General features: G+C 37.0%; 1 protein-coding gene across 1 annotated transcript; it reads right to left on the bottom strand.

The window, feature by feature from the left end:
- On the bottom strand, positions 1–24,429 carry NAA30 (N-alpha-acetyltransferase 30, NatC catalytic subunit). The gene is made up of 5 exons (XM_090270918.1): positions 24,265–24,429; positions 23,243–23,993; positions 18,444–18,567; positions 16,423–16,478; positions 1–3,386 (listed from the first exon to the last, which is right to left on the bottom strand). The coding sequence occupies exons 2-5, from the start codon at positions 23,990–23,992 to the stop codon at positions 3,249–3,251; spliced, it is 1,068 nt and encodes a 355-aa protein (XP_090127044.1). The 5' UTR covers position 23,993; positions 24,265–24,429; the 3' UTR covers positions 1–3,248.
- Positions 24,430–24,526: the final 97 nt, after the last annotated feature.

Here is a 24,526-nt window from a genome sequence, read left to right as displayed (position 1 = left end):
CAACGTAACCATACTTTATTTGACTGCATCTTATTTAGACAGCTTGCACATTTGAAATCCCATTAAATCTTTCTCTCCAAAAGGATATGGGACAATAGAAGAAAATTATGCAGCAATATCCAGTCATCAAACAGTCCAATATTTTGAGATACATGTGATATTTTATAGATACTCAACTCATGTCTGACGTCAATATAATTTATGGTTATATCTTTACAAACCTGAAAGCCCTGTAACATTATAGCACTCATTTTAGTGATGTCATGGTGCACTGAAAATTCTGATGCACTACCAATTTGTTTTTAATCTATGCTCCTGGGAAGTGATGGATTTCATGATTTTTAGACACCATAATATACACATCCAGTCTTATACATGTCAGTCACTACCATAACACAGGGCAAGGTAAAGTTAAAACACGTGACAAACTCCTTTACATAGATTTGTCAAGCAGGTGGAGAGGGTAATTTGGGAAAGAGGCAGAAAATATTAAAAACCAATTTAATAGTAATTTTTTCCTCTCTCTTTAAAATTTTGCTGGGTTCAACTTCAAAAACTGTCTGATTTCTGATCTGTGGACTTCTCGAGTAGTTTTATTTTAACGTAAGGAAAGTTATAACCAGTCCACACATCAAAATGGTACTAGTATACCCGTTAGCTTCTTCAATACTAACATATATAGCTTCATGGTAGCATGTATAAAAAATGTTCGGCAGAATTAACTGCCAAACCAGTGTCAGTGAATAGTACAGTCAGTCTTAAAGAGGCAGCACCCCTTTAAAGAAAGTTGCACCAATTTTGCTCAGTTTTAGCCAAGTGAACTCACTATATCAATTTTAAATGGAACTGTTTTAAGATTATGTAAGAAAAATAAAAGCCCAATACCAAAAAGTAAATTAATGTTTGATGGCCCTTCAACTGGAATAGCTTTAGTTCTGGTACTGGGTTATCATGTTAGAGGTTAAAATTTTGGTAAACAATTTTTGCTTTCCCAATTAAAGACATAAAGTAGATATTGTTATTCAACACACATCAGTTTTACAATATAGCAACCATTATGACTTTTTAGTCACATGGTTAAGGTCATATTTACAAACACCCAGTCAATTCTGCAAACATTGTCCATTCTGGGGGGAAAGGTCAGTAGTGATGGTTTCATTGACAACCCGCCAAAAACATAATGGTTGAAGTGAAAATCCAGCATGTCTCTACTTTAGAACTGTCTCCATTAGTGAGTCAAGCAAATGTATGTTCATCAACAATCAGTCTATGAACCAGCAAGTCAAACATAAAGTAGTGAGATAAAATCTGATAATGTAAAGTACTGAATCGTTTTAGCTCAGTTCCCCTCATAATAAAAATAACAGAAGCATCACAATGATTGGTATTCTTAAATGCCAGAGCACAAATGAAGTTTAACCAAAAACATACTCAAAATGGTTAGCTGGAAAGCTGAGTGCTGTGTGGTCATCATATTTTTAATGTAACTAATATTCTGCCCATTAAACTTCCAAGAGCAATGTAAAATGGAAAGAAAGTTTTCTTTAAAAATAAGAAACTATAAATGATCCCACCAGCAAAAAGACTTTTTCACCAAATCTGTGTATCTTTATTTTAAAAGTACTTGTTACCATGTTCACTTTCAAGACATTACACTGAGCAAAGAGCAGCTTTCCTTTAAAAAAAAAAAAAAGACAGCAAACTTTCCTGAAAGGGGGCGTTTACCAACTGTTAATGGAGGTAGGGTTTTTAAAAATACAGTAATTATAGTCATAAAATAAAATTCAAACCAAATCCTAGAGCAGAAGTAAATCATATCCAAATTAAAGAAAAAAACATAGATTCCTATAAAACATTTTTCACAGAGAACAAATCTTTTCTTTTTTCCCATGGGTACCTAGGTTTTCCAGTTAAATAAATTATCCATCACAGGTTTCCTGACTCAATTAAAAGCAATTAACTTTAAGATTCGTTACAGTGCACAGACTGGCCAAACATGATAAAAACTAATGAACATGGTGATGGCTATCGAAAACCCATAAGAACTCATTAAAAAAAAAAAAAAAGAAAAAGAAAATTCCATTTCTCCCTTTTGTTTTTCTAGGAACTAAGTTCTCCCACGAATTTGCTCAATAAGTGGAAAGTATATAAAATCAGTTTAAAATGGATACAATGCACCTTGAAATTAATTTCCAAGACCAAGAACCAAAAGTGAAACATGTTAAGAAATAAAAGCAATGTGAATCCTAATCAAGTGGGAAAAAAATTCCAACTACATTGTAAAAGCTGTTCTTCACAGCTTAGCAATAATTTTGATTAAATAAAATCATACCAGTTTACATTAATTTTCTATTCTTTTCCAAAAATTCCCTCATTCTCAAAAAAGAAAAGTGCATCTAAAACCCAGCAATTCCCGGCTCCACCAACTTTTCTCATCCCCTTTGAGCCATTTCTCAAAGATTTTCCAAGTAGATTCAACTTCTTAAAGTAAACCACTCTGTCACTCACCTGGAAAAAGCATCCAAATTATATAAATCTGAAATAATTTATCAAATTTAGAATTTAAATAAAAACAAAGTTTGCTTGCAAAGGTCTTAAAAAAGGAAAAGGAAAAGGTAGCATGCATTTAAAAACTAGAGATGAAGACAAATATACTTATCTACACAGGCACTGGCAGACGCAATTTAATTGTTATCTTTACTCATTGTAAGACACAACCAACCCTAAATTTTTCATTCACTAATCACTGAGGTACCAATATCCAAGAATGGAAAACTTAATATCGAAAAAAATAAAACCTAAAATTGAAACTTTTCCCCCACCCCCTTCAAAAAGCTATGGCAGGTTTCATGTGAAATGTTAGAATACTTAAGAGATTTTTACAATCTACATTGGCTTTTTTAAGGAACAAAAATCATGTTCCACTTACTGGTTCTGTGGTAAAATGATCACTGTGTCAATAACACTGTCAGCAGACTTTGCAAATGAACAAACAAATCTTGGCTATTCACTGGCACATCTTGTTGGTACCAAAAAAACTCTTTTAAGTTTAAAACAATCTCTTTTAATTCAGAACAAATGCGCCATGCCAAAGTGCAACAAATATTGTGCGACACTCAATGAGACACTGACAGATAAGAACTGCATGGAAATTACTAAATCCACCTGCAAAGCAATTCTGTACAAATTGCATTGCATGCAAAGGTCGATTCTGCGTGGTTGGAAAGTTGTTCCTTGATGTCAGTTTCTCAACGCAGCCACAATTTAAGTCGCAGTGCATCAACTCCATTTAAATAGTATCTGAACAGCCTCTTATCTCGAACAAAACCAAGATTTTCATAAAGTTTCAAAGCAGACTTATTCGTTATTTCTGTTTCCAAAACAACCTTCAAAAAATAAGAGAAACTAAGTTATAATGTTATATATTTGAAACTAATTTATAATTTCATAATTTGACAAATCACTTATGAACAACAGCTCAAATATTTTTTAAAAACATACCATAGTTAATTGTTTTAAAATTGATGGCGAACAATTATTATTAATGATATACAGAAAAAAAACAAAAATAGTCATCAAGATTTTAATAACAATTCTTTTTTGGGGCAAGAGGGGTGGGAACACTAAGACACGTTCTGTTCTATTGATTTTGTGATGTTCAGAATTTTTAGTAATGAGAATATATGTTTTATACTAAAACAAAGCTAAATTATTTCCCTGTGGAGAAAAGTAGTGTGACAAAAAGACAAAAAGAAAAATATTCAACAATCAACAATTTAAGAAAATAAACCAGAATTGGGAAATATTCACATTGACCTCCAACTTCTATATTTTCCTTTATTTGTCATGATTACCCTGGTGACAACTACCAGACTTGTCTAGAATCTAGACCAGAGTTTGCAAATTACAGCCCTTGGGTTAAGTGTGCCCATTGCCTGTTTTTATAAATAAAATTTTATTGGAACACAGTCAACCCCATTTGTTTACATGAGCTCTATCTATGGCTGCTTTCTCAATTTACAATGACAGAATTGACAAGTTGCACCAGAGACCTATGGTCCACAAAGCCTTAAAAAATATATTTACTATCCTGCAAAATATTTACTATTTTGCAGAGAAAATCTGCTGAACCTAGACCAAAGATGCCCAAACTTTAGTGTACTTGGAGGGCTTATTAGTGTAGATTGTTGCGCCCTACACCTAAAGTTTCTGAGTAGGTTTTGGATGGGGCCCAAGAATCTGCATTCTAAAAAGTTGCCAGATGCTGCTGGTTAGGGAACTAAATTCTGAGAACCACTATCTAGACATTATAAATATCAACACTTTAAACAGAGAAACACAAAGTATTAATGTCTTTCTGGGTCTTTTAAAATATTATTGAACCAATGGCCCTGACAACAAAGAACTGATACTTTTGAATATTACGTGATTTTCTTTATTTTACCCTCCTCTACCAAAACATCCTTTATCCAACCCCTCTTTCATATTCATAGCTCTATTTGCTTTTTTATTGATTCGAAACCTACCTCATTGAGAATTATCAACACTGCGAGCTATAGTTACTGTCAGAATATCATAACCCTCAGGTGTTTGGAGTTGGATAAAAAGGGCAAAACAATTAAACAGAGGTTCAAGTGAAGCCTTTGAATCTTCCTATTCCAGCTTAAGTTATAAAAAACTGACAAGAATTCCACCAAAAGATGCAAATTAGAAAAAAAGGACTACCTCAACTCATCATATTCAAAACTGAACTCATGATCAATTCCTTTTCCATAATCCCATGTCTGTAACAAGATCTCCATCCCACTAATGCTTCAAACCTGAAACCTCAGAGTCATCTTGGAACTTCTTTCCTGTCCACCCCCATACATACATCCAAGCACTGAGTATTTTCCGTTTTCTTTTTTAAATCTCTCCCAAATTGATCTTTTTTCTATCCCCATTGACACCACATCCTAGTCCAAGCTGCCACCAACTTTAAGTACAAGATACAACAGCCTCCTAACTCAAAGTCTCCCATTTTCTGTAAGTAGTGTGATTAATGCTCTTGTTAACTCCTTGCTTGTCCTCAAGATAAAGTCCATAAATTAAAGATAATCTAAAGAGGCCTAAAAGGCCAACAAAAAATTTGGCCTTTATCTACCTTGCCAACTTTACATCTCTCCCTTTGCTCTCCACTATCAACACTAAACTTTCAGATTCTGGAATCCACTGAGATCTTTCTTACCTTACACCTTTCACTTAAGTTGTTTTCTCTGTGTAGAAACAATGCTCTTCCTTCCCTCCTTGCTTTCAGCCTTGGGTCATCACTTCCAGACTGAGCAGAGTATATCCCTTTCCTTTTATACAATGTCACATCACTGCACTGCTCCTTATTCAACTGCACTCTCATTTAACATTTAAGGAGTATGTCATCTCTCCTAGTTGGTGAGCCCAACAAGGGTAATGATCATGGATACCTCCTTCACAGCTTATTCCTCTGCACCTAGCACACTGTGTGACATATAGAGATCTCCTAAATATTTGTTAATTATAATATATATTCTCAGCACCTTTTATGATATTACATAAATAATCACATGCTAAATACAAACTTTTAAAAGATCTAAAAATGAGTAATTAATAGTTCAGGATCAAGAGAAAATGTTCCTAAGAAGGCACATAATAAAAGTTGTACAGCAAACATATTGGTTTAAGAATAAAAAGTCAACAATTTCTCTCTGCTCTTAAAAAAAAAACAGAATTTAATTTTTAGTAATGTATGCTATCCAACACTCCAAGGTTTTGGTTTTGAACAACTCTCTTGGGTAATTCCTAGAATTCTATTTTAGGCTAGCACCTAATTACAGCTAAAATGTTAAATCAAAACAATTAATATGAGAAGCAAAAAAGCTACAACAACACAAAACTTGGAACTAATTTCACAGAAATTAAAATGAGTGACAGTTTTTAAAAAAATAGCTAATATTTATTAAAGGCTTACTAAGTGCTATGTAAAGCATTTTACATGCATTATGTCATTTCTACAGGGCATTTGTCATTGTTACTTTCATAATAACCCTAATAAATATTATTTCCAATTTACAAATAAATGAAACTCAAGGCCAGTCTCTAAATTTGAACTAGAGCTTAATAGTATTTACTCTTCTCTACCTCCCCTTCATGATTTTCCAAAGTAAAAACATTGCAGCAAGTGGAAACTCTAACCTACTTAAGAAATGATAAAGGAGATTTAAGTCCATATTCATTAATATTTGGCAATTAAAATATTCAGAACATGTACAGCTAACTATGACTATATAAAATACACAGAGGTTTTGAATTACATAGAAAAGATTACACAAAGGGCTAACCTTAGTTAAAATGAAAAGATTCTCTTTGCACATTCACATTTTTAAACATAACAGAAAATGCCAGAAAAACGTAACTACTTTTTAATACTTAATTACTTATATTCTTATATTAAAGGGAAATCTGGGTTTATATTGGAAATTCACTATAAAACTATTCTTTTAGTCCACATCATGAGAGTATTACATAGGAAGCCAATGGATAATGAGGTTATTCTGGTTCTAAAGAAACTTGGCAAAGTTTAATTCTACTTAACAGAATAAAAGGATTACAGTGAAGTTCCACAAATTCTCTTAGCAACAATGTAGACTAAGCCAAACCATTAGAGTTTAGAAAGCCTTTTTTAATATTATAAGCTGGAAGTTGCTGGAGGGAGAACAGGCTTCTTCACTGCTAGAACCTAAGGGCTACTAGCTCAGTGTCTGGCACCTCACAGGCTACTTACACTGATATTGCTGAAAAAAACACCTTTATTGCTCTTCATAACATCCCTTTAAGATCAGAATTACTATCACATTGCAGAGACAAAGAGAAAGACCATAAAAAGTTAAATCATTTGCCTACAATCACACAACTACACTAAACTGACAGAAGATAGATGTGAAAGCCAGGATTCTTTCATACCCAGTTCTTTAAGCTAAACTCAACCAAAAACCCTTACAGCTTAAATAACCCCATTTTACTCTGTTCTTTACCTAGCAGCCTCAGTCTCACAGTCAAAATATGTTTCCAGCTAAACTAAAAATGTTAAATATAGATTATTAAACATTGCACATTATTATAAGATGTATGATAATGTTAACATGTAAGAGGTTATTTAAATAAATTAGGCCACTGTTGATGGGAATGTAAACTTGTACAGCCTTTATGAAAAACAGTATGGAGGTTCCTCAAAAAATTAAAAATAAACTATCAAATGATCTAGCAATCCCCCTTCAGGTATATATTCATATATCCAAAGGAACTGAAATCAGAATCCTAAATTGCTATCCACACTCACGTGTCCATTTTACAGCATTATTCACAATAGCCAACATACGAAAACAACTTAAAAATGTCCATCAAGATATGAATGGATAAGGAAAAAGTGGAGCATATATGTGTGTGTGTGTGTATACAGACATACACACACACAGAGGAATATTTTTTTAGCTTTAAAAAAAGAAATCCTGACATTATGTCAACATGAATGAACCTAGAGAACATTATGCTAAGTGAAATACATCAGACATGAAAAGACAATACTGCATGATCTCACTTATATGTCAAAACTGAAATAGTCAAACTCATAGAGCAGAGAGAATGGTGGTTGCCAGGAGCTTGGGAGAAGGGAATGGAAGATGTTGGTCAACTAAAAATGTTTTAAGATCACATAGTGTACACTTTCATTCCATTAAGAAATTTTGATTCCAGTGTATTCACATCATGTGAATTAGTAATGAGTGTTACTATCATAGTAATCATACCTTAAGTCTAAAAATAATTTTAAAATTTAAATTTCCAGAGATGATATTTCAATGACATCTACAGCTTAAAAAGTAAAGCCCTATTCGTGTTGATTAATCAATTGTTCTATTCCAAATTATTTAATTAAAAGTACAAAAAATTACATGGCCACTACGTGAGATATTTTAGGTACACAAGACCTACTTAAAAATGACATTTTAGAAAACTCACTCATGTTATTGTATATGTTTTTCTTAATACTTCCCCTATTAGAACAAACTCAAGATGTTTGTTCTAATAGCCAGCTCAAGCCTGTCTGCCAGACAACAGGATGTAACCAAATTTAAGCTAGATCAGCAATAGGGGTAATGTATTTCTTATTCATGAAGCAATGAATCCACTTGTTTCTTTTTTTTGATGCTGTAACTTTTTGGTCAGCTGAAACTATATAAAAATGGAGAGGATCTTTAGCTATAAGCTGTTTTAACAGGTCTAATTCTGATACAAAAAGTAAAGAAAATCAATTTCTGGCCAAGATGGAAGCCTAGACAGACACTCTGGGTCTCCCTCCACATCTAAGAGGGAATACAACTATCTTAAAACTAGAGACAACAAGAAGTTCCAGAAAATCAAGCTGTGTGGAAGTCCAAAAAAGATATAAAGAAGAAATACTCATCCAGACAGGTAGGAGGGGCGGAGCCGGGGCAGAGAGGAGGTGGTGTGGTGGTGGTGGTGGTGGCAGCAGCAGCAGCAGCAGCAGCAGCAGTCCGGCGGGAAGCGAAGTTACACATTTTAAAAAGTCGGAGGGACACCTGGGGAGCATTCCCAGCTCCTCACCAGACCCCGCAGATCACAGTCCCAACACCAGGGTAAATCGAACCTCATTGCTTCTGACCTTGCAAACCAGTGGGGGTTAGAGCGGAGGAAGGAACTGCCAGTCTCAGCAGAGTCTGCTTGTTTAAAGGGCCCCCATGGTCCTAGAACGTCTGCAGACCCACCCACTCTAGGAACGACAGGCAGGGCAGCAGCTAGAGGGGCGCCAGTCCCTTACGAAAGTGGGAGAGGTGCCTGGAACAGGGGCAAGTGGTGAGCGAGCAGCACCGTTCCCTCTCGGACTCCTTCCCCACATACAGCACCATAATGTGATGAAACTGGTTGCCCTCTACTGACGAGTCCCTAAGGTTCCGCTCCTTACAATGTAACAGGAGCAATAGCCCTTGACCAAATCACAGAGGCAAACACAGAAAGATGAGACAGAGGAGTAAGACCCAGAAGCGGGGACAGATCAAGGTCCCAGTGGCACAACTAAGCAATGAGCAGATAGCACGCCTAACTGGATGAGGAGATAGACAACTTAACAGAAGCACAGTTTAGGGCATTGGTGATTAGGATGCTCACAACTCTGACAACAAAGATTAAACAGGATGGGGAAAGAATGATGGCTATCCTGGCTGAAAATGAAAAAAAAAAAAAAAAAAAATCCATACAAACAAGTGGTGAAGGAAAGGAAACCAGGGTTCAAATCAACAAATTGGAACATAATGAAGAAACGAACAGTCAACCAGTACAGAAGGAGGAAATGAGAATTTAAAAAAATGATGAGAGGCTTAGAAACCTCTGGGACAGCTATAAATGTGCCAACATCCGAATCATAGGGTTGCCAGAAGGTGAAGAGGGAGAGCAAGAAACTGAAAAATTATGTGAAAAAACAATGAAGGAAAACTTCCCCTAATTTGGGGAAGGAAATGGATATACGGGTCCAGGAAGCACACAGAGTCCCAAACAAACTAGACCCAGGGAGGACCACACCAAGACACATCATAATCAAAATGCCAAAGGTTAAGGATAAAGAGAGAATCTTAAAAGCAGCAAGAGAGAGGAGAAGAATTACTTACAAAGGAGTACCTATAAGACTGTCAGCTGACTTCTCAAAAGAAACTTTGAAGGCAAGAAGGGACTGGCAGGAAATGTTCAATGTGATGAAAAGCAAGGACCTACAACCAAGATTACCCTATCCAGCAAAGCTATCATTTAGAATGGAAGGGCAGAGAAAGTGCTTCCCAGACAAGGTAAAGCTGAAGGAGTTCATCATCACCAAGCCATTATTATATGAAATGTTAAAGGGACTTATTTAAGAAAAAGGATATTAAATCTATGAACATTGAAATGAAAACAGTACCACAACTATCAACAACAGAAGCTAGGGAATGGAACAAAGGTAAACTAAGCAGACAACTAGAGTGGGAACAGAATCATAGGTATGGGGAGCATGTGGGGGAGGGCAGCTGGGAGGGGGCAGGGGGAGAGGGAAGGAAATGGTGCAGGAATTAAGAAGCAAGGTAGGAGGGTAGGGAATAGATGGGGATGTTGAGAAGAGCTTTATGCACAAGCCATGGACATGGACTAAGGCTGGGGGATTGCTGGAGGGAGGGGAGTAAAGGGAAAAGAAACTGGGACAACTGTAACAGCATAATCAATAAAACATAAAAAAGAAAAAAGTTAAGGAAGACATAGTAAGGCGAAATAAAAATACCGGTAATTTAAAAACTTTCTCAAATGTCTTTCTGATAATTTATCAAATTTCCTTAACACTTTAAAATAAAGTTGGTCAAGTTAATGAAAGTAAAATCACATGTTGATTGTTTTATAATTGGTTACTGTATTCTTAGATAATTATAATTTCTAAGTTTTCCTCAAAACAATTAATTATATACAAGACTATTTTTACATGTAATTTTGCTTTTACCAAAAGGTATTTTAACAATTTAGTTAACCCTGCAGATACATTTTTTCACCTTACTATGTACAAAAATAAGTAAGGTACTTGCTATTCCTAGAAAGGAGGTTCACATAAAATACTGGAAACAAAGAACTAATCATTCAACAAAGACTGGTTCAACAAATTACATCTAAAAACCAGGTACTCTATCATAAATGACACACAAGAAAAAGTTTCTCTGCTCTCCTTAGCTGCTAAGACACAGACTCTGAATCAGAAAATTTAGGCGAAGTATAGTAGTCCCCCCGGACCTACAGGGGATATTTTGCAAGATGCCTGGTGGATGCCTGAAACCACAGGGTAGTAACTAACCTATATATACTATGTTTTTTCCTATACATACATAGCTATGATAAAGCTTAATTTATAAATTAGGCAATTTCACAGGTAGATTATTTGTTCTTACTACAGATCTTAGCAACCTCAACATACAATGTTTTTAGGTTGAGAACTTCCACCTTTTCATTTAAAGGAAGCACTTTATGGCTTCTCTCTGACATACATAAATTGCCAGCATACCACTCCTGTGCTTTGAGGCCATTATAAGTAAAATAAGGGTTACCTGAATACAAGCACAGCAATATTGCAACAGTCGATCTGATAACCAAGATGGCCACTACATGACTAAAGAGCAAGTAACATATACAGCGTGAATACACTGGACAAAGGGATGATTCAGATGGAGCAGTACATTGCCAGTGTGAGATATCAACATGCTATTCAGAAAAGTAGGCAAATTAAAACTTATGAATGGTTTATTTCTGGAATTTTTCATTTAATATTTTCAGACCATGGCTGACCATAGTAATTGGAATCGGAAAGTAAAACTGCAGATAAGTGGGGACTAGTATATTACATAAAGAGAAGTCAAGAAAATCAGAAAAGGTGAAGTTGATTCTGTTCAGAAGGATTAAAATAAAATTAAGGAAGCTTTTGTTACTTGAACTGAGTATTAAACACTGAGAAGTATTTTAATAAGCAGAGGAGGACCAAGAAGCTACTGGGTCAATCAGTTAGAAAGTAGTTACAATGGAGTGAAGGGGGAAGAAACCAAACTAAAGGGGATGAAATGGCAATATAAAGTGGAACCAACAAACATACTAAATCAAAAATTAAAAGGAGAGACACCCAGTCAAGGTGGTGGCAAAGATAAACACGGCTCACCTCCTCATATAATCACATGAAAATTACAACTAAAATACAGAACAATCATCACTCAGAACCATCAGATATCAAGTTGAACAAAAGTCTGACAACTAAAGAATTAAAGAAACCAATCCATCCAGACTGGTAGGAGGGGCAGACACAGAACAGTTGGTCCCACATCCATGTGCGGTGGATAAAAATTTGGGGGGATATCTTGGGAGTGAGGAGGCCCAGCCCCACACCAGGTCCACCAGCCCAGGGTTCCAGTGCCAGGAAGAAAAGCCCCCATGACATCTGGCTGCAAAAACCAGTGGGGACTCAGTCAGTGGAAGAAGCTTCTGAAGTCACAAGCAGTTCCCCTTAAAGAACACACATACGGACTTACTCAGATACGCTCCCTCTGAGCTTCAGCACTGGGGTAGCAGCTTGAAAGGCAGCAGTGGCATACAAGGAGGAACTAAAGAATCTGGCATCAAAGCAGGAGCTAGGAGACAGCTTTCTCCCAGACAGAATGGTGGGCAGGGCCATTGTACCTTTTCTGAATCCTCACCCGAGAGAGGCACAGAGTCAGCAGGCAGTGCCATATCTGAGACTCCATCACCTGGCTAACTCTGCTTGCACTGCCCTGGAGATCCTGAGACTCTATCCCAAACTACGGGCCCACTCAAACTGTTAACTGTGACTTTTCCATGTGAATGGCTGGTCTTGGGCTCATGCTTCACAACTTCCTAAATCCTATCAAACAAGCAAGAGCCTGCCTCAGTAAGCCTCCAGCTCCCCATACCTCTTAAGTGGCTCCAGGCTTGGTACTAGCAGTAGCCAGCTTAGATTCACAGCGTGGCTTCACCTGGGAATCTCCAAGCCCAGCACAAGTAACAGCCATCTGAGATTGCTTTATAGCTCATGTAAGGTGACTCTGGGCAGAACACAGGTGGAGGCTGACCTGAGCCTGCGCACCCAGTGGACAGCTATAGACCACATCAGCGCACCACCAGCCTGCCCCAGCATAGCTGATATTCCATGGAGGGTGAGGCTGGTGGTCAGTGGTTACAGTCAGTACTTGCAGCTGACTGGCCCGAGTAAATCCTTCCCATTTACCTGCCAACAGTAACCAAGGCTCAATTACAAGAGGAGGTTGTACTCAGCTGACACGAAGGGTGCACCTCGAGTACCCAGCTTGGGTGATATAGGAGGTTGTGCCAATAGACCCTACAGGACACCTACTACATTAAGCCATGCTACCAAGACAGGGAGTCATAGAGCTCTACTTAATACATTAAAAACAAACACAGGGAGGTTGCCAAAATGAGGAGAAAAGGAAACATGGCCCAAGTAAAATAACAGATCAGAACTCCAGAAAGAGCCAAATGAAATGCAGATAAGCAATTTTTCAGATGCATAGTTCAAAACACTGGTTATAAGGATGCTCAAGGAACTTGCTGAAGACCTCAACGGCATAAAAAAGATCCAGTCACAAGCAAAGGATACAGTAAGTGAAATAAAGAACAATTTAAAGGGAACAACAGGAGAGTGGATGAAGCAAGAATCAAATCAATGATTTGGAACATAAGGAAGCAAAACACAACAAGTCAGAACAATAAGAACATAAAAATTCAATAAAATGAGGATAGCATAAGCAGCTCTGGGACAACTTCAAGAGTTTCAACATTCGCATCATAAAGGTACCAGAGGAATAAAGGAAGAGCAAGAAATTGAAAATCTGTTTGAAAAAATAATGAAAGAAAACTTGCCTAATTTGGGGAAGGAAATACATATACAAGTCCAGGAAGCACAGAGAGTCTGAAACAAGATGGATGCAAAGAAGCCCACTCCAAGACACACCCTAATGAAACTGCCAAAGGTTAAAGATAAAGAGAGAATCTTAAAAGCAGTGAGAAAAAATCAGTTAATTATCTACTGGGGAGTTCCCATAAGACTGTCAGCTGATTTCTCAAAAGAAACTTTGCAGGCTAGAAGGGATTAGCAAGAAATATTCAAAGTCATGAAAAGCAGAGACCTACAGCCAGGACAGCTCTACCCAACAAAGCTATCATTTAGAATCAAAGGGCAGGTAAAGAGCTTCCCAGACAAGAAAAAACTAAAGGAATTCATCGTCACCAAACCATTATTATATGAAATGTTAAATGGAATTATTTAAGAAGGTCAAAACTATGAACAATAAAATGGCAATAAATAATATCTATTAACAATTGAATCTAAAAAACAAACTAAGCATACAAGAAAAACAGACACAGAATCACGAAAACAGAGAGGGTTGTGATGGTTGGCAGATGGGAACAGGGTTAGGGGAATGTGTGAAGAGTTGAAGGGTTTAAGATGTACAAATAGGTAGTTTACAGAATAGCCATGGGGATGTAAAGTACAGTACAGGAAATGGAGTAGCCAAAGAACTTATACACATGACCCATGGACATGAACGATGGTGTGGGGATTGCCTGAGGGAAGAGGGGGTGCAGACGGGAGGGAGGCAAAGGGGGGATAACTTGGGATAACTCTAATAGGATAATCAATAAACTATAATTAAAATAAAAACAAAAGGGAAAGGAAGATAGAAGAGTATGTTGCTATGGTTTAAAACTCAATGAAAGGGAAAGTAAAACCCTTATAAATAGCAAACGAGAGTTCTCTCCCTTCGTACAGCAAATTCTTTATTTGAACATTTTTTTTAAACCATGAAAGAATTCTCTAATCCAGAGGCAGAGCTATTCACACTGCAAAAAAATCCATTTAAAACCATACAACTAGAATAGGTTCATGAAACTATTCCCATTTCAGTCTAAGATTAAGCATCACTCATGGTTTCAAAAGTAAGAAATATGCATCAGAATTAAGTTTGTAGGCCCACAATGAAAAGACTATTTCTACCATAAAACGTATCACTAATTTAGCATTTAAACTTGCGACTTAACAATATAACCAAAATCTCTGTATCATTCCTCCCAACTTTCAAAGAAAAAACACTATTTAAATATCTGAACAATTAAGTAGAGCATGTCTCACAGGTAGCTGACTAGGATAACTCAGAAAAGGCTTAACCATAAGGAACATAATACTCCCTGCTCATAGCATCCCTGGTTCACTGGAAACCATTCTGCTCAGTAGCAGTAGAGGACCAAAACATGGTCTCATGATGCCAAAGTTTTCTACAAACTGTTTCTCTACTTTTACAAAGCTTGACGTTCTCCTTGATGAACTGTTTAAGCCAGTATGGCCTATGGTCCAAATACACAGATGTATACTCATAAACATATGCAAGTTTTAGTTACTAGCCATGTAAATTACCAAGGTCACTGTACCTTTTACTTTCTGACATTAAAAGCTGCGAACAATATGAGATCCTCCACCATGTGTAAGTATCTTATTTGGAGTAAAATTTAAATATCCTTAAATCCCCGGACTTCTCTGTGTTGCTTAGTATGTCTGTAGGCCTTCACACACAACCACCATTTAGTGTGATCTGTCAGAATACAAACTAATGTGAACAAGAATCATGAGAATACTCTGCGATAAATCTCTATATTCTCACAAGAAAATGTGTCATGAAATATTGTTAAATGGAAGAAGTTATTATAGAATAATAATGATTTTATTTTTATGAAAAAAGTATTACACATTTGCATACAGGTGTTCTTAGAAAATGGGAGGATGTGTATTGAAAGATTAATAGTACTTACAAGTGGAAAGATGAATGAAGAGTTGAAGAGCATGAGGACAGTGAGAGACTTTATACAAAAAAATGCACACACACACAAAATGGTTAACGATTGTGTCTAGATTTTGTACAAAAAGAAAAAAGAAACCTTTAAAAAAGTCACCAAGACAAGTTACTTATTGAGGTTGGAAAAAAAAACCTAATTTCAATTCAAGTGTTTTGTGAACTTTCTAAGGTACATCTGCCCTCCAATAATAAAGACAACTGTCACTTGTATTGTTCACAAATTTACTATACATAAAAACGCAACATTGTTCCTTCTTTGTCATCATTGCTATGTAGACATCTACACTTCCCCTTATTTATACTTATTCCCTCCCAAATATTCAATAGTAAATCTTAACATTCCCAAACATCACCATTATTTACTGAACATCTGCCATGTTTAAAGCCCAGGGCTACAGCATAAAAAGAAATTATACCTGCCATCAGGCCTTACAAATAAGCTGAAGAGATGCTCTTAGGATAATATATAGATAGCTCTACATTTAAAAAATGGTTGTCTTCCCCTGTCCCCAAAACCTTTTTATTACTGAATGCTAAGGAGATGTTTTTCAACATATGAGGTGAGTTAGCCAACAGTTGTTTTTTTTAAGTTTTATTTAGAGAAACTAAGGCTAACATGCAAGTAAATTACAATAAGGTTTGCAGTAAGAACTATCTTAAATAACTGATAATAAATCCTCTGAATACCAATTCCTCTGAATATCAATTATTTACTGAAAATGTCTAACATTTCACCTTTACATTTTGACACAAAACAAATTTTAGCTCTCATTATCATTTTAAAATTTATTCTAGGTCAAAATTCATGTGTTTAAATAATATATAATTTCACTGCAAGCTGCATTTGTATAGTAACAGAGTGCAATGAAATATGTAGTACAATTATAATGGGCCATTTATAAAAAATACCCAGTAGAATACTGCCAAGGGTTAAAGGTCTTAAACATTTAGAAAGACTTACCTCATCACAGTCTCCTTCAACCATGGCATATATAGCTTTCTTAACCAAGTTAGTACCTAGAACACAGATCTGAGTATTAATGAAGGAAAAATGTAATTAGTTTCTTAAAGATACCTAAATTATAACATAATAGGAACAGAAATGTCAAATGCTGAGTTCTACCTTGAATGCAGATACACAGATGATCTAAAATTAAAATTTAAAAAAATTTTAGATTTAAAATGAGAGGCCAAAAGAACCTACACATAGCAATATAAGTTTGCTCTTGAAAGACCTGAGTCCTGACATAGTCCTGTTTTTCTCAGGTGTAATCATTTGCTCCAAGCAGGGGTTTGTGCTATCCTATTTGAAGGTAAAAAGGAAAAAAAGAAAAAGGCAAGATATAGTAAGGTCTGAGCTGGCCAGAACTCACTATTTATGACCCTTGAACCAATCATGCCAAAGATTATACCAGGATTGCTGTGATCCAAAGAGGGCGCAAGACACTGGGTTGGTTCCTATAAACCTTGTAACGAGCCTGGGCACACTAAAATCTGGCATTCTTAAGCACTCCCAAATAATGTCAGTGGTGTGCCTGCAAATGTCTAAACGTATTCTAGTTTAGGGTTAGATATATTTGGTACATTAAAGGAAAACAACTGCCAAATGTGATTTTAAGAGAAGAAAGAAATCCAAATTTTATAAGAAATCTCTTAATTCTCAAAACATGAGCAAACATGCATTATACATGTTTATCAAACAAAATGCTGAAGGGCTAGGATGCAAACCCTCAAGCCACTGGCATCTGCCCTCTCAAAGAGCCAAATGCCTGTCATTTGCCAGAAGTCCTTATCAGCTCTTTTTAATGCATCAATGTCTCAAACTTGGCGTATATAATAAGCCTGATTCATTAAAAATCTTAGTGGTAAACTATTAACATTGTAAGTTGGTTAAATATAATGTAGTAAGTAAATCTGTTCAAAATAATTTCTCAAGATATCTAAGATTCTGCCTTAAATTGGACAGTAACACTAATAGTTGGGGGAAAAAAACTATAAGTGACAAAACTGCTAGTAATCAAATACTGCTACATGCATCAAATATTCTTTCATGAATACTAACTTAGCTTCAGTATATCCCAGAATTTGACATACTCAGACAACTGCTTGTCTACCGGATCTTCCATCTTGAACAAAGAGCCAGTAGTTCCTAAACACTAGGACAGGCTTACATCACTGTCACCTGGGGAAGCTTCAGCCCTACTTCTAACAGGACAAACAAGATTCTCAGGGGGAGGGGCCCAAGTATTTGTTTTTAAACTACCCAGATGACTCTAATGGCCATTATAAGATTAACTGAAAAATATCAGAAAAGAAAGATCCAAGAAAGAGATTATTTGGAGTAGTAAGAATTCTTTTTCTGGTCTCCCTTTAATTGTTAATATGTTTGATAAGCGGTACTAAATAATGGTGACAATTTCTCCATAATTTTGCCTTGATTGATGTCTACGTCACCCAAATATAGATAACTACTTGAGGGCTATGGTGAAGTGCCCTAAAATGCTATCAAAAACTACAGGACTTATTATAAAAAAGCATTTTGAACATAAAAAAAAAATGTCTGGAGGTAAAAAATGGTCTAAAACCAGGACTAAAGGCATGGATAAAAGGAACAGACTGACAGATCTCAGAGGGGAGTTGGGTGGGGGGAAATGGAAGAGATCAGCCAAAGAACATATATACATATATGCATAGCCCATGGACATACACAACAATGTAGTAAAGGCCACAGGGCAAGTGGGACTGGGGAACATTTGTAATAGAAACAATTTTTTAAATGGTTGCTTGCTACTTATTAGAAAGATAATCTCTCAAAACAATTAAAACAATAAAAATTTCATTGAAAACATTTTAGAAATATTTTGAAATAAAAACAATCTTAGCCTCATTCTCATTTCTATATATTTACACAAGTCTTTTGCTTCAAATAACAAAAAGATAAATAACTTAATGCATTCTTTAGTAACATAATATTTTTCTTACCAATGCCATTTCTCCTGTATTTGGAATCCACAGCTAACATGGCTATATAACCTCTGCGGAACATCTTTTTGTGCATGTCCAACTTGCAAACGATGGCACCTACACACTCCTCCCCTACCATGGCCTTAAAAATAAACAAACAGTTATGAAGAATATACTGCCATCAGGTACCGCACCTGGGAAAACAGCAACTACTGGTCAGCATTTTTGAGGGAGGAATAAATAATGAGAATTCTAGGAAGAGAGCAGAAATTTCAAAAATCTAAATTGCAAAGCTCCTTCAAATGTTCTAGTTTTAAAATGTTTCAATAGCCTTTAGAACATGAATTTCTAATGCTTACTATCAAAGAATAAGGGGAAAAAGCAAGATTTCCACAGGTAAACATTTAAGTGTTTTATAAAAGGTTTCTAATTATAATTAGCTTAAAAAGAGGTTTATTATTATAATTATTTGCAATAAAGGCCTACATATTTAAAATTTGGAAAGGGGGAATATGTGAAAAGAATTTCTTAAAGAAAAAGTCTATTCATTAGGATATAAAATATTGTGAAATTTGCTAATCAGCAGAGTACAATAATTTAAAATTTAATCATAATAAAGCATTAGTGAAAGATTTATACTTGAATGGTAGAGTTAAGAGTTTAATCAGGAAAAAAAAATGTAAAAGATTTTCAGAAAAAGGATTGATTTAAGGTATTCTTTGGATCCTACCCAAAAGGTTTTTGTTATTGAGGTACTACAAAGATGAGAGATAATGACGGTCTCATTTTTAGGACACTCTTGACAGTGCGAGTCATTGTCATATAGCCCAAAGAATATCTAGAACTCAAAATCAGAGCTTTCTATTTTAACAAAAATGTACAGCTTTCCAGAGCCATTAAGATGTCCAGTGTCACTAATAGAAAGTTCTAGTAATACTGTATTCTGGTAAATATAAATAGGGCAATAGCTCCAATTGTTTAATAATGTGCCAGCCAGAAATACCTAATTGTTGTAAAGAGCCCTCGTTTAAAAAAAATAAAAACGTCGAACTATCTCTTAACAAAATGGACATTTCAGAAGAAACTATTTCAACAACATAAAAACAGAAATGGGTTAAAAAATTAAGTAAAGCCCAATTTATACTTCTTAATACCTATTTTAATTTAAATTTGTTGTGAGCTTGTTTTAGTTCATCATTCTATAAATGATTTAAAAGCCCTTTTCTTAAAAAACAAAAACAAAAGAAACCTGTGGAGAAATCTTTTAGGCTAGATAATTCTAATCCATTTCATGCAAACCTCAACCTCAACTAGGTCAGCAAAGTCCTTCTGAAGGAATATTAAATTCAACAATCCACACTAATTAACTTCTGTTTTATCACACAATCCAAAATTATTTTGGGCCAACTAACCTCTAAAATTATTTCCATTTTCAATCATGATAAATCAATCTGGTGCTTTCAAAATCTTTTGAAAACTAAAATTTCTTTCTGTATTAAGACCTGAAATATACACAAAAGTTGTTTGAACAACTCTGTCAGCATTTTTTGATATGAAAATTCACTTCCAATATATGTGTGTGGTTGTGTGAACGTCTGTACATGTCACAGAACAAATAGTACATTAAAAAAAAAATTGGACCTGACCTCATTAGCTGGGGAAAATGAAAATCTATATAAATCTATAATGTGATACTGTAGAAGAGCTCCTCTTCACAATTAATAAACCATCTAAAAGAGGAAAAATTTTAAAGCACTAGATACAATACAGCTGGTCAATACTTTCAAATTAGATAGAAATTTTAAATCTTCTTTGTCCTTTGACTAAGAAAGTAATAAGAAAACAAAGCATATTAGTTCCCTCTTGGACTACATTGATTTCTTCCTAATTAAGAATCTGTAGCAGCAAAAATCAAGTTGTACACATCATTTAAAAATAAAAGCCCAATATATGATACATTATAAACAGGATGTTAATAGTGAGGAAGGTCAATGCTATTTTTTTCCTAATAAATTGGTGATGAATATATGCTTACAAGAATCACTAAACTGCTTGTCAGTTTTTCCAAATAAAAGCTTCTGTACATACATTTGGAACTCATGCTATTAAATGGGTTCTTTTTTCAGATGTGAACTGAAAAATTACTAGCAAGATTAAGACTTAACTGTAAAGGCCAAAGGCTTATTAATCTATAGTACCTGAAAAATATAAAATTGCGTGAAAGAGATTCCTAAATTCCAGAACACAACAAATTGAAAAGTGTTTCCAGAGGAAGCCAGAAAGTTAAATTTAGAACAAATAAACGGAAGTACTATACATAACTGGCAATAAGTTTAAGAAGTTCGAAAACACACCTACAATTAAAAATACCATGAAATCAAAAGATGAAGTGAGAAATCAGGTAAGTACACGGTAATTGGCAGTGCCTCCCATTTGCGCAGTACTCTTACTTTCACATATTACCATTATTAGAATAACAAAATGTAATTTCTGTTAGTCAAATATAATCAAGCATTCGCAGTTTTCTAAGGTTCAACCTCATTTATTCTATTTGATCCATTACAGGTTACTCATGAAAATCAGGAACAGTCTGAAGATTTCTAATCATTTGAGACTGATGTTGGTAAGGACATCCTTCCCTTGATGAAGTGTAACGTCATGACAATGATATTCACTGCATAGGTCAAGGTTATGTCATTTTTCAGGTTTTTGTTTCCACAAGGCCAGAAGACAGGTTCTAGCTTTAACTCCCTGCCACTAAATATTTAGAGATTTAAACATTATAAAGTCACTCTGGTCCTTAATTTTTTTCATTAAAAAATAAAGTTGAGCTAGATTATCTCTAGGGTCTTTTCTAGTTCTAAAATGGTATGATTTAAAATAAACATACATAGTTAAATGTTTTAAATAAGTTCTAAGAAATTCAAAAATTTTAAATGCCAATATAAGGGCCCCAGCACTACATGGCCTCTAATTGTTTTGCTATTGTTCTCTGTCCAGTACCAGTAGATTCATACTTGCACTAGTAAACCCTATATAGGTCAACCACTTGTGCATATCTCCATTTCTAGATATTCAGAATTTAATGTTAAACTGAATCTTAAGGGCTAAAGTACAAATTAACTGGTGAAGTGGGAGACATCTATATAAAATCCAAACTGAAGTTGATTAATATTAGGTTTATAGGAGTCTAAAATGGCAGACAAGTTGAGAGAGGGCTAGGTAATATCAGAACTCACAAGTTGGCTAAATATCATATACAGGGGTGGGTAAATGTAGGCTTACAGTTGTTCGTATGAAAAATACAATAATTAATAAATAATACAATAAACTCTGTGTTTCACATACCCACAACTGTACTTACTTTGCCCACCCTTGTATGTACACAACTATTATCTGAAATTAACAGAAATACATACACTATTTCAATGCAAAGTGTAACTCAATTATACACGTCTGTGGGTTAATTTACAGTTAAATACATCTACAATTTTTAGCAATTACAATGACATTTGATATGACATTTATAACAGTGCCAAAAAACCATTTTTCCATTTTTTGATACAGTGGTTAGAATCCTAAGAATTTTGTAGAATATAAACTAGTTCCTACGATTAAAACGTACTAAACTGAACTGTATCATAGTGAACAGAGGAAATAGCAGAACTATCATACCATATTTACAATACTGAGGCTATATTTTCAGATTATCACTAAGCTATAGAATCAAAAGGATGCATTTCTGAAGTATTGTTAAAACGTCTTGCAGGGAATTACCAAGTGCAATAAATCAATGCTGAAATAATAAATAATGGTAGTGGCTTTTCCCTTTACATATCATAAAATACTTCTTAAAACATGTTGCCTTTCAGTAAAATTCAATGGAAACAACATGCTTGTGAGTACATGATACAAAGTATATACCTGCGGTTAATATTTAAGTGAAAGGTTTCAGAGTGAAATTGGTGAATACAGCTAGAAAGAAACTACTATGTATAGTTTTAAAAACTTGTTCAGCTATTTGTAGCCAGGTCTTTTTAGCTTACATATAAATAAAAAATTTCTGTCAATTTTACTTCACACAAACCAGAATTACTAGTAGTACAGGCATATCTATGAACAGTTTCTTAAAAAAAAAAAAGTTATGTTAGTAAACAATTTCACACTTAAGTTTCCTACATTTTGCAAAACAGTACTTTGTTCAAGTTTCAGGAGTATTTCAGCCACCAGAAGTGTTAACAGCACCTTCTGCAATCAAGCACCAGAAAGGAGGCTGACTACAAGTGTTAATTGTCCTGCTGAAGTAAAAGAAAACAATCTCCATAATTATAGAAGATGCTTGTAAGATTTAATCCTCCAATGTGGCCACAGTAAGTTTACTGACAGCCACGTTCTCGGAAACATGTTTATGCATACACTCTTCCCTGCTGATAGCTGTAACTGAAAGACTAATAAGGTCTGCACCCAAACAGAATCATGTTCAAATTAAATGACTGCAAAGTGCTTTGAGAATGAGGGAGGGTAATTACAGAGATTAAACACTGTTCTAAGCTAATGCAGAGAGGATTCAAGACCTCCAACACGCGAGGCACAGGCTTGTTGCACTGACATCAGGATGAACTCCACCGTGATCGTGAATCTTACCTTCCGAAGTTTCATTCAATACCTAGGAGCGTGCGCCTGCACTTCAGAATCCCGTAAGGTACTAGGAAACGCTGAGGGGCAGGTCCACTGCCACTCTCGGCCCTCACACTCCCTGCCCCGCACGGTCTGGGTCTCTCTGCTGGGTTCACCCTCTTTTCATTCCATCCACTTACCAAGAAACATAGCTGTGGCCAGTTGTGGATAAAATATCTATAGGTATAAATGGAGTAGGGTTCAGACAGATCTTTGGTGATCAGTCTCATGATATCGGGCATTTGTAGCTCGGATTCGTATCGGACATAACGTATCGTCCGATCCTCCCCAGGCTCAACCTCCCTGCCTGAGGGGCTTCTTAAACTGCAGCCGGCGGTCAGAGATGAAGACAGCAGTCGCACCTGCTCATCCTCTTCCTCCTCCTCCTGCTCGGTGCCCTCCGCCAGTCCATTGCGGGCCGCCGCTGCCTCTGCGGGGCTGGGGAGCGCAGTTCTCGCATTACTGGGGAGGCAGTGAGGGGGGCTCTCGCCCGAGTGGACCCCGGATCCTTTTGTTGCAGTCGCTCTGGGGCCCCCGTCAGAGGCGGCCGTGGCCGTGGTCGTGGCCGCCGCGGCCGCGCTTAAAACCTTGCTCTTGAGGGAGGCGGCCGCCCGGAGGTGCCGCAGTTCGGGGCCAATCAGTCCGTTGAGCTGCAGCTGCTCCTGCGGTGGCTGAGGGCACCGGAGGCACGGATGCCCCTTGGCCGCCGCCTCGCTGCCCGCCGGACTCCTGCCGCCGCCGCCTTCGTGCTCCTCGTCGTCCTCCTCGTCCTCGCTGCAGCAGACGAGGGCGGCCCCCGCCGGGAAGGGGCAGCGGGGCTCAGCCACCGCCGAGGCCGGAGGTGCCGGTGGTGGAAGGAGGCTGCTAGGCCCAGGCGGTACCTCCGCCATCCTAGAGGCGACACAAACCGAGAGCGGAGGCCATGAGACCCGGCCGACGAGCGCGGAGCAGAGGGGGCGGAGGGCAGGGGACGGCGGAGGTGGGGGGAAACAAAGGCAGAAACCGTCCCTCACCGAGGCGTCCCCCGATTCCGCGGCTTCCCCCACCCCCTCACGCTCTTCAGCACCGCCCAGCCGCTCAGCCGGTCACCGTCCCCGTCTGCCCGGGCCCATCCGCCAGCTCTGTCACCGCTGCCCCTTCCTGTCCCCTCCACGAGGCTCACCCGGCACAGGTCCCGGCCGCCACTGCCGCCACTCCTCTTTCTCCTCAGCCGCTGCCGCCGCCTCCTTCGCCGCCGCGGCCGCCGCCACCGCCAAGGCTCACACTCAGTCGCCGTCGCCGTAAAGCACTTCGGCTGTTACCCCGGGTAAAGTTTCCTGGGCCTGGCTTTACGACACTTCCCTGCCTGCCGGCTGCCGGGACCAAGGGAAAGGGGCGTGGAGGGAGGTGACCTGTGGAGAGGCGGGGATGAAGGTGTCTCCCGC

This window comes from Furipterus horrens, unplaced genomic scaffold, assembly GCF_987537825.1.
Source record: "Furipterus horrens unplaced genomic scaffold, mFurHor1.1.pri manual_scaffold_3, whole genome shotgun sequence".
Lineage (NCBI taxonomy): Eukaryota > Metazoa > Chordata > Mammalia > Chiroptera > Furipteridae > Furipterus > Furipterus horrens.
Note: the sequence above shows the minus strand (reverse complement) of the source record. Positions and strands in the feature narration are given on the sequence as shown.

Bases quoted from the DNA above. Each gene is read 5' to 3' on its own strand.
- NAA30 (XM_090270918.1), bottom strand. From the start codon at position 23,992: ATGGCGGAGGTACCGCCTGGGCCTAGCAGCCTCCTTCCACCACCGGCA. The intron at 18,568-23,242 runs GTAAGTGGATGG...TTTATTTTTAAG, and splicing joins GGCCACAGCTATGTTTCTTG to GCCATGGTAGGGGAGGAGTG. The intron at 3,387-16,422 runs GTAAGTCTTTCT...TATTTTTTGAAG, and splicing joins TTGAAGGAGACTGTGATGAG to GTTGTTTTGGAAACAGAAAT.